The sequence below is a fragment of the Strongylocentrotus purpuratus genome, unplaced genomic scaffold, assembly GCF_000002235.5.
Source record: "Strongylocentrotus purpuratus isolate Spur 01 unplaced genomic scaffold, Spur_5.0 spur5_scaffold_10, whole genome shotgun sequence".
NCBI classification, from domain to species: domain Eukaryota; kingdom Metazoa; phylum Echinodermata; class Echinoidea; order Camarodonta; family Strongylocentrotidae; genus Strongylocentrotus; species Strongylocentrotus purpuratus.
Genome location: NW_022145595.1, coordinates 11,183,182 through 11,193,596, shown reverse-complemented (window position 1 = coordinate 11,193,596; position 10,415 = coordinate 11,183,182). Strand labels below are relative to the sequence as shown.

The 10,415-nt window shown below is 35.2% G+C and overlaps 2 protein-coding genes across 2 annotated transcripts in view; both read left to right on the top strand.

Annotated features, from left to right (window-relative positions):
• The first annotated feature begins 700 nt into the window (after positions 1-700).
• On the top strand, positions 701-4,203 carry LOC115921674 (UPF0728 protein-like). Its single transcript, XM_030979482.1, has 3 exons — positions 701-916; positions 2,123-2,242; positions 3,161-4,203. Exons 1-3 carry the CDS (start codon positions 823-825, stop codon positions 3,223-3,225), a joined length of 279 nt encoding a protein of 92 aa, XP_030835342.1. The 5' UTR covers positions 701-822; the 3' UTR covers positions 3,226-4,203.
• Positions 4,204-6,498: 2,295 nt separating this feature from the next.
• LOC755271 (Golgi-specific brefeldin A-resistance guanine nucleotide exchange factor 1) overlaps positions 6,499-10,415 on the top strand; it is a 54,417-nt gene continuing 50,500 nt past the window's right edge. The window contains exons 1-3 of the mRNA XM_030979480.1: positions 6,499-6,614; positions 8,835-9,147; positions 9,619-9,685. Of these exons, the coding sequence (XP_030835340.1) occupies positions 9,031-9,147; positions 9,619-9,685 (184 nt within the window). The 5' untranslated portion in view covers positions 6,499-6,614; positions 8,835-9,030. The remainder of the gene's footprint in view (positions 6,615-8,834; positions 9,148-9,618; positions 9,686-10,415) is intronic.

Here is a 10,415-nt window from a genome sequence, read left to right as displayed (position 1 = left end):
TCCCGTTATTAGAAAGGAAAAAGGGGCACATGTCATTGATAAAAGGGTAATTATCAGAGGCACTTATGAGAATGAAAAAGGAATTATTTTCATTAATGAAAAGAGGCATTTATGAGAAGGGAAACGGGGCACATGTGAAAATATAAGGTGCACTTATCTAAGTTAAAAAGGGGTAGTAATTAAAAGAGGAAGTGCACTTTTTACAAAGGAAGAGGGGAACTTGTCAAAGCAAAAGGGGAGCCACTTAGATTTGAATAGGACAATTATCATAGGTGAAGGGGGTGCTTATCAAAAATGAAAAGGGGCGCTTCTCGTACCTGAAAAGGGGAACTTACTAGAGATTAAAACAGGCACTTATCAGAGGTGGAAAGGGGAAGAGGTATCTTCATAAATGAATAGGGGCACTTGTCAAAGTAAAAGGGGCACTTTTCCTATGTAAAAAGGGGCACTTCTTACAAAGTTAAAGGGGCACTTTTCCTATGTAAAAAGGGGCACTTTTGGGGTACTTGAAAAAGTGGGAGGGCACTGTACCCCCTGCCCCCCCCCCCCGGGAGCGCCGCCTCTGATATTGCCCAGCTACAAAGTCCTGGATCAACCATGCACATGTTTTAAAATTAATTTGCAATTAGTTTGTATCCGATGACCCACGTATAGAGCTACTCAGTGAAAGACGTGCTTATTTACGCCATCAGATGGCGCTATATAGAATTTTGATCTGACCGTCACCGTTGACAACAACAACGCCGAGAAAGAAAAAATATTGGGAAACTTCACAGCTAGCTGTAAATAAAGAAGAAAAACTTTGGATTTTGTGCTATTAAAATGCCTGAAAACACTGTTGTGACGGTTAGGTATGGGCCATATCACGCTTGTGGAGTAACAGCTCACAGAGCACAAAGACTGAGTGGTTTACGAGGTAATTCTTTTTTTACCCAGTCCCATACGTTCAAAATATTGTTAGTTATCTGTCCCTCACATTTCAATTTAGTTTCAAATTAGTTAATCGCATTTTCTTTCTTATTCTTCTAATTTGTTGCCTATTCAATTCTAAAAATCGTAATAACTTGGGAATTTTAGAGGCCTCATTTTGTTTTGATTTTGTTTACAGGTCTAGATCTAGACCCTAGACTCTAGATCTAGTTTTTGTTATTTGGTTTTGCCTTTTGGAGTTTTGCCTTTTTTGTTTTTGCCAATTTTTTAAATATTTTTTTTATTACTTTGTTGTTATTTTATTTTTGTCACACACAATTTTTTTTTATTAAAACACAAAGTTGTGGCATTTCCAATAACCTTGTAGGTCTACACGTATAAGTGATTTTGTTGGTAATCTAGTAATAGATCTAATTAATTACGGGCTTTATTTAAGCCTCGGTCACAAATGCCATTACGAGCTGCTATGAACGCTGTACGAACGATTTTCAGACAATGGAAATTCGGGAAGACAATGGAAAAACAGAGATTCGTACGAAATCATCGTTCGCACAAACCTTTGAGACCGTAGCATAAATTAGAATAATCACATTTTCAACTTGAAGTTGATTCAAGTACAAGCAAATCCTTTAATCTTTAAATGGGATCCTTATTTAAATAAATATAAGTTATTGGGAGACTTTCTCCTTTAATTAAATATTGACAAAAATATCTGTCAAAAATAGAGACAGTCTCTCAATGCCAAGAGTAGTGGCTCTGCCACCCTGTATTTTTCAGGAAGCCATCAACTTTTTGTTTTCATTTAAAAAGGTCTAGATTGTCTACTAGAATTAAAACAATAGGACAAGATTATCATGACCTACATGTACTGGCTGGAATAAAATGATAAAAGAGAAATCTCAATCCTGAATTTAGTTGTTTACATCTACTGTGGTCTCTATATTTACTTTTGTCTGATCTGTCGCTTTCATTTCTGTGTCGATGTTGTTATTCAATTGCACTTTTTGAGTGTGCATTGTTGTATCTTATCAAATCAACTTTTAATACACCATATTCTCTTAAGTTTTAAATCTAATTTGTTTCAGACTTATGGCTGCTATTTTGAAAAACAGTATGTTCTTTTTATAATAAAACATATCAAATCGAACCAAATCAAATTAATCTTGAACTTTTTTGTTGTATATCACTCTAGCCCTTCTTGAGGAGAACGGTCACACTGTGGAGTTGGAAGAGATCAAAGACTGGAATGTTATTGAGTTAATCGTGAATGGAGAACAGGTTTACAATTGTGATATCCTGGAACTTGATTATGGTAAATGTCTCTCAATATCCCTCTATCATAGTGTATATTCTAAGAATAATGTTATTAAATGAGTTTACGTTTGTAGTCCTGAAAGAAGAGCAGTCTCCTTTAAAAAAAACTTATTTGATTGTAAAAAGATAGAAAAATGAGGAATAGGAAGACTAAATCCATATCTAGAAAAAAACCTTCATACTTTTAGAAACCTTATTGTACGTTTAAATTAGTCCAACAAAAAAAAAAAAAGGAAAAGATAGGGGGAAACCAAAGAAAAAGTAAAGAGATTATCCACATTTTAACCTTCTAACACCTTTATTCCTTGTTGTTGAATGTTGAATTGATTTTGTTGAATCGTCATTTTCATTATCATAATCGTAATCAGTCATTGATGTGGTTGTTACTTCCAAGTCGATAGCAATCGTTTAATTATTCATCCAGTGATGCAAGATGTTCATTTTTACCTGCTATTCTTGGAAACAATAATGCAGTACAATTAGATTGTTGGTATTGAACCAAGGGCCCTCATTTTTCAAGACCATAGCCCCGACCTCTGAAAGAATAGTCACCTGAAAAATCAAAAGTGTTTTGGATTGATGATAAATTCATATCATTGCAAAGGGGAAGCCTTACTGATCCAATATAACAACTTTCCTCTTCAAAATATGTTTAGGGCCTGCAGTAATCAGGCTTCAGCGGTCCTCCATAGACATCAAGATTTGTGACGTCACATGCAAGACACAGCTAGCCACAAAATTGCATTTTACGCCTTTCCATGTTTTTTCAGCAAATTATTCGTGTTTTTCAAGAGAAAATCTTTCAACCCATATATAATTTGTCCATAAATATCAGTTGTCATGATTTGCTTAGGGTGACTACTTTAAATGTTGCATTTTACATTTGTATCCCCTTTTTAATCTCTGTCTTATGCAGGAGGAGACGGAAAGCTAGATGATCACTGCCACAAAGCCCTGGAAGCAGTTCAGAAAGCCTACTAAATACCAGAGGAAAATATTTATTTAAAAAAATCGTAAATGGACCTCATTTTGTGATGGAAATCATGTGCTCTTCTCCGGGAAATGTGAGCTTTACTCGTACTCCCCCACTCTACTCAGTTTGAAAATCATTGAGGACGTGATGAAACATTATTACATCATGCAAGTCAACAAGGACATCCCAAGAGCATTTTATGTAATATTATACCTGTAATTTAAGATTAAAAGTTGTTTATTATGTAAATAAATTTTGTGTACATCATTTTTGTAAAATTGTCTATTTTCTATAAAGTTGTGTATTGAAAATGTTTTAAAAAAAGGTGGAGAGTGAGTTCTAAAAGAATTTCACCTACATGGCGCATCTGGCCCCCCTCTGCTTTGTCTTTAAAATTTAGTTCTTTTAAACTTATCTTTTAAATGGCCTTAAATTGCTATCACACAATTCTTCCCCCCCCCCCCCGTCTTAACATCCTGTTAATGCTTGGCATAGGTTATATAGATAATATGGTGAGAGAGAACTTTTTTTATCTCCGTGAAGTGACCTTTGACCTGGCATATGTGGGTCCGAGCATGGCACAGCTGTCTCTCTCTACTAGCTATGGCCCTATGCATCTATTTTTAATTTAACTTTACAGTTCTATTTAAAACGTCATTGCAATTCTAAAAATATGCAAATTTATTTTCCTTCCTCCAGTAGCAGAATCTGGTCAGATAGTAAACACAGACCTCACAAAATTTGTAACGTAATCCATACCTCATATCTAGAAGAATTATATCGAAATTGTTGACATTTTTATATTTTTCTTTTCCACAAGAAGTTCAGTGTTTAGAACTTTTGAATACTGATGATAACCCAATTTATCATTATAAGCGTTGGAAAGTAACAAATATATATCTTGTGAAAGCATAATTTCATTGTTGCTTTAGCGATTTTCAAACTTATCGGTATATTTTATTAATAAAGTATTATAAGAAATTGAAGTTGGTATGACTACTAATACTATGCCTGTCAATATTATAAGAAATTGAAGTTGGTATGACTATACTATGCCTGTCGAAATTGTTTCTGATATCTTTCATGAATAACATTGTTGTAAAGAAAAGAATATCTTATGATACTTGGGAATTATTGATTCTCCCATGCCACAATAATTATGAGTGACATTTCTAATTATCCGTCCATTCCTGTTCATTTATCATAAAATTATAATGTCAACATGTTATACTTTCAGGATACCAAATTCTGAATAATTTTGTAAGTGAAAGAAGATATGCGCCTTGAACTGAAATGAATGTTCAATTTATTTGGAAATGTAAAGAAAGTAGTCAGACTGATGTAGGCCTAGAATTGGAATATATTTAAATTCTATTTACTGTATATGGATGTGTAAAGAATTGAAGTATTTAGAGTAAAGATATACACCCTGAATTGAATATTCTATTCTTGAATAGAATTCTGTGAAAGTATCCACAATAAAGAAGTATGCCTTTAATTGAGATGTTTATTTTTATTTATTATACTCTCTATCTCCCTCCACCCGTCTCTCTGTCTCTATCTCTGTCTGTTTGTTCCTCTGGCTGTCCGTCTGTCTGTCTCTCTCTGTCTCTCTCTCTCCCTCTCTTTCTGTCTGTCTCTCTTTTCCCCTCTCTGTCTCTCTCTCTTTCTCTCACTCACCCTTCCTCCCTTTCTGCATTATATGCACGTATAATCGAGGGGGGGGGGGGCATCTTATTCACTGAATAAAATATGAATGACCAAGGCAACTATAAGGGAGGGTGAGGCGGGTGAAGAAGGAAGTCGTCTTTTCTTCTTTTTATGCCTCCTTTCCAATTTATAACCATTTCTTCATTTTTATATATTTCTTCTCTTCTCAATTTGAGCATATATATGACAATATAAAGTTATGGGGCAGAACTATAAGACATAAAAAGAAAGCATACAGGCAATGACAAAACACGGGAGACATAATCAATCCAGAGAATTATATAGAGAGTAAAAATATGTAGGCCTACATTTTGTGATGGGCCCGGGACGAGCAGTCATGAAAGAATGAAGGTTGGTGTCCAAAGGTTTCCACGTTAATCAATACTGAGTGTTTAAATGCGTCGGATTCGCTCTCACCTGGTCAGACAACAACCTAGTTTTGCATTCCAAATTTGCAATCATCAGATATTTCGTGTTCTTGAATTACAAGATGGTAGCCTAATATTATGCGATACAGAACTTGCATTGTAATATTACAAAGGTGATACAAAGTTTTGGTATGGGGTCATGAATTTGGTTCAAACGAACATCATGATATTGGAAGCATTATAGATGCGCTCCTGCAATATTTATTGATCGTTGAAATCGGGTATACAGTGATGAAGTTGTGAGAAAAAAATCCCATGTTGTATAGCTTCAGGCTCTCAAGATTGATATTACTTTAGCTTCAAAACAATGTTTCTTGACTAAGATCGATTTTCTTTTCCTGTTTGGAAATTTATATCAGAACTGCATATTCAGAGATTTTCATGGTCGAATGTACCATTATATGACGGCATAGGCGCTATTTGAAATTTATCGGGAGCACCGATAAATTTGATATTTTAATTTCTCGAAATCCTTAGCGTTTTAGAGCCCAATTATTTTCAAAGTTGTTGAAATATTAATTACCAAAACTTTGTATTACCTTTAAACAAAAATAAGAGGCCTAACTTCTAAGAAAGTATATCAAATTCAAAATTGAAAATCTGACAAACTTTTTATCTAGTACCGGTTAGGGGCAGATTAATGCCTCGGGTAAATATACCAAGATACAAAAAAAACACCACCTCATCTATATACAGCAGCTTGATACATGTTTATCGATGAACAAAACCCATAGGAATATCATGGAAATATATTCCTGATTGATTGAAATAGGGAATTTTTGGAAACTTAATCGTGCAATTTCTGTTTTATACAGATGAAACGAATTTAATAACATAAATTGAATTATTGACATGGGTGGTTGGGTCATCTCTCCAAATATTGTTTTTGGGGGAATCCTTTTCGGAGGGAAGTGCGTGGTGGTATTACCCCAAAACTACCAAGACACTCCCATCCATGCCTCCCCCTCACTACTCAAAGATCATTCTGTCAATACAAAATAAAACCCATCTTTCGCATAGCTTGAAACTCGGCTTCGTGGCTAGGACACGCACTATTGTCATTGAACTATGTTTCTGCACCAGTCTCCTCGCTACGTCAGCCATATTGTACACATGCGCACCACGTCATTTTCGGAAAGGCGATTGATAATTTAGTACACTCGATAATGCTATGCGAAATCGCCGCCGGTATTCGTTCGCACTGTGGATGTCAATGTAGAATCGTATTTTCACCATATTTTGCTGTTTTATGAGAGCTGGTGAGTATGAATTTGTGAAATAAATTACAGTTATATTCGTTACACTGTGGTTGACTTAAATAAGTGTTAAGCTTTCAGAAAACTGTTTTGAAAGAACTGTGAAACGATAATCGTTTTGAGGAGTGTGTGACCGACTTGGTGATTGACACTGTCTGTATGGTATGATTGGCTGCCGTTTCGTCAATGTAGTAACTAGTACTGTATGCACATCGCACTGCCACTGGCGCTAGCTGACATGACATAAGCATTGTGGAAATACACGTCAGACATAACAACATGTCATTAGTATGTCATTTATGATTGTGTGGAACTGGGAATGAGAGAATTTGTTTGGGCCAAAAATAAAAGTCGTGAAGTTGAACATAGTTTTCATGGTTTTGTCATCAAACTTGTCACTCATACGAACGAGGTAGGATTAGAAATAGGATGAATGGGATGTCCAAAGTTCGCACACTTACAAAAAAATAAAATGAATAGGAATGTGATATTCGATCTATATTTCTCAAATTCTACACAAATTTATTTGGATCAATAGAAGACTCCTGCCAAATGGATAGCAATATTTAAGACTACAAATGGTGTTTTGTTCAGTGTGTCATTTCACTTTGCAGCGATCATCAATTCCAGCAATATCGTTATCTCGGAATTTGATGTCCGATCGTCGTCCACACTCCACAAAAGTTTCCATCTGATTTCTCCAGCAGAGCAGATCCAACAAAGTAAAATAATTACTTGAAGTGGAAGATAAAATATACAATCAGTTGGTATCACTTTTTAATCACAATTTGCGATGACATCTTCTCTTGAAATGAAGATTTCCAGACCCTTGTTGGTAAGTTCATTTTTGTTGTAGCACGGACGCAAAATGCTGCAAAAATTGGTGATCTTTTGTTAATTTTTTTAACATATTCTTAACATTTTCTTAATTTCTCACCCAGTTTTAAAGAAAACATCACTTGGTAATTTTAAGTTTCTCTTTCCATGGGTGCATGGTATCAGATTTTTGAAATCTTGCTGTTTAATATTTAAAGATATGGAACTGTGCAGGAACTTGGGTCATGCACAAATTATGGTCACTCTACCATACATATGCAAGCTGAGAGACAAGCAGTATACATCAGAGGTGCATAGCCATATTTGACCTTTAGCTTACCAAAGAACAAAAGAATCAATCAACATGTACCTACATGTAGAAGGCTATTTTTCCTAGCCAAAATTTCACCTTTCCAAGGTCATTAGCTCATTGTCTTTGTATGTGAATCATAACAATTTTTTTTTTTATGAAAACAAATGTAGACAGTGAATGTGTAAAGTAGATGGATGAGACGGTATTATGTCATGAGGAATCTGCTCATATTATTTTGAGCCTAGGTGATCCCTTTGTAGTGATTAAAGTAATTAATTGGTATATCAAATGGGAAATTTACAAAAGTCTTTTATTAGAGACGGTCTCTGAAATAGGAAATAGTCTCCCGTAAAGGCCATGCGCCTTGACTGACAAGGTTCTACAAGAAAGTTTTTGATAGGAGCTTTGAGTGATTCAGTGTTCCTGTTTTGCATGACACAGAAACGGGAGAGTTCTTTTTTTCTTTTTCTTTTATTCTTTCTATGCTTGCTAAGATGGTAAAATCATTAAAATGGAAAGCATTATATTTGAAGCATCGTTTTATAGACCTCTACCAGAGCTATTTATTTTGGCACCATTTATTTTCAAAATAAATTCTAGTGCTCTAAACGACCTGTTCATCATTTTCATCAAATTCATGATCGTTCATCTTTCCACTTTCCATTGTGGCTGTAGTTTATTGTTTATAATTTCTAAATCTGAAAAAAAAAGTTGCAAAATGACCATGTAATAATATTATTATTAATAATATTATTTAACTTGTAGTTTAATAGCTGACTCACAAAAAGAGAAAGAAAAAGAAACGGATGAAAAATGCCAAATGGTAAACCTTTACTCATTTCTTATTCAGTTACTGATTGAAAATAGTAATTTTAGAGATCTATTATTTTCTTGTTGCCCCTTCCCTCGAATATAGCTGATTATAAAAATTACTAAATTTCTGTTTAAAATAGAATAGTACATTGCCAAAACAAAAGACAGACATGAATGAGAGTCACTCTCTCAAACATTCAATAAACATTTTTTTTTCTCAATGAGCCATTGTGCAGATATTTACTCTCTTTCTTCTCTCTCTTTTCTCTTCCTAAATTCAGATCAACAGAGAAGCTCCAAGGATGTAACGGGTCATTGCACTGTGTAGTGCTCTATTTCTCTCTCTGTCCTCACCTTTGACCTAACCTTTGACCCAATTTAGTTACCAAGTTACCCCTATCACTGATTACTAGAGGACCAGAAAACCAAATCCTGGTCCTCATTAGCTCCAGCTGAAAGAAGGCGTCTTCAGCAAAAATGGCAGCGTTTAAGATCGCCCCACCAAAGAATGGCATCTATGTCGTCCAAGGAGAGATGCAATTGGTTGTCACGGCGATGAGACGGAGTTCAAGATGGACGACCCATCTTCCCCAGGTGGGTGAATGTAGTAGATTGGTCTTGAAGAAAAATTATTGAAATGTTTAGCAATTTTAGTAAATAAGTGAAGAGACAATGCTAATCAATTTAGAATTAGATGAAGCAGACAAACCCCCCCCCCCCAGATTGTTTATAGGGATGTAGTATGGTGTACATTTGTCATGTATAGATATTGATATTCAGGAACCTGGTAGTGTCAGATTCAATAACTACTTGTGCTGCCAATTTTAGTTGAAATGACTTGTGAAAATCTAGCCTATTTTTCTATCTGTATGATATTTGTTATCCTTCAAATGAATGCAACTGGAGAGAAATTTTAGAATGTTATCACTTACATGTATAGTTATTAAAGTAGAAAACTAATTGGATGGCAAGATCCTTACACAGTTTTTATTCTGTCACAGTGTTTTACTCCCTCTTTGTTGTTCTCGTTAAACCTGTGTCTTGTTTCTTTTGTTTTACCTACAGGAGGAAGAGCAGGATCCATTCTTGGTAAACTTCTCAAGGTTGAAAGCAATCCTTAACAGTATTGCAGGTATGTTGACATTTCCCCCTTATTTTACAGGGGGTGTAGCATGGCAAAAACTGGTTAACGCCATCTACGACTTCTTTTGGACAACTGCACATTTCGCGTACATGTATGTTGCACGCACGTGAATACTGCAGTCGTGTCGTTCATAGTCGTATTATACCCGATTGGCCCCGAGTCAGGCCACGGCAAAGACATGTAGTCTCGTCAGGCTACACCCCCTTTAATTCTTCCAACAGTATTCATGATTCAGATGCAAGTTGTATGTCATGTATAAAATAATTGAAGTGAAAGAAGTAATGCTTTCATTTAGAGCAATGATGAGATCAAATGACACGAGTCAATAATGAGACAAGGAAATGAAATCTCTTTTAGTATTTGAAAGGGATGTTGTATACATGTATAAAGATAACTGAAGTCGTTTAAAGATAAAGTCAAGTTCTGGTTAAGCAATACTGTGTGGAAGCAATTGGAAAGCTTGATCATGTAGCATACAGAGATCTATGCCAACCGGACCCTCCCGTATTTTCAGGGAGGCTCCCTGAATATTTTTAATTTGTATACGTCACTCCACACAAATTGTAATGCCTCTCTGATTTTTTGAGAAAATTATTCCTATTATGCTGTATGCAATCGATAGAAACCTCCCTGATTTCTGAATGAATTTTCCCTGAATGGTGAATGTAAAGGTTGGTATATCTGGGACCCGTTTCACAAAGCATATTTTTAATGACAA

Bases quoted from the DNA above. Each gene is read 5' to 3' on its own strand.
- LOC115921674 (XM_030979482.1), top strand. From the start codon at position 823: ATGCCTGAAAACACTGTTGTGACGGTTAGGTATGGGCCATATCACGCT. The intron at 917-2,122 runs GTAATTCTTTTT...ATATCACTCTAG, and splicing joins AAGACTGAGTGGTTTACGAG to CCCTTCTTGAGGAGAACGGT. The intron at 2,243-3,160 runs GTAAATGTCTCT...TGTCTTATGCAG, and splicing joins TATCCTGGAACTTGATTATG to GAGGAGACGGAAAGCTAGAT.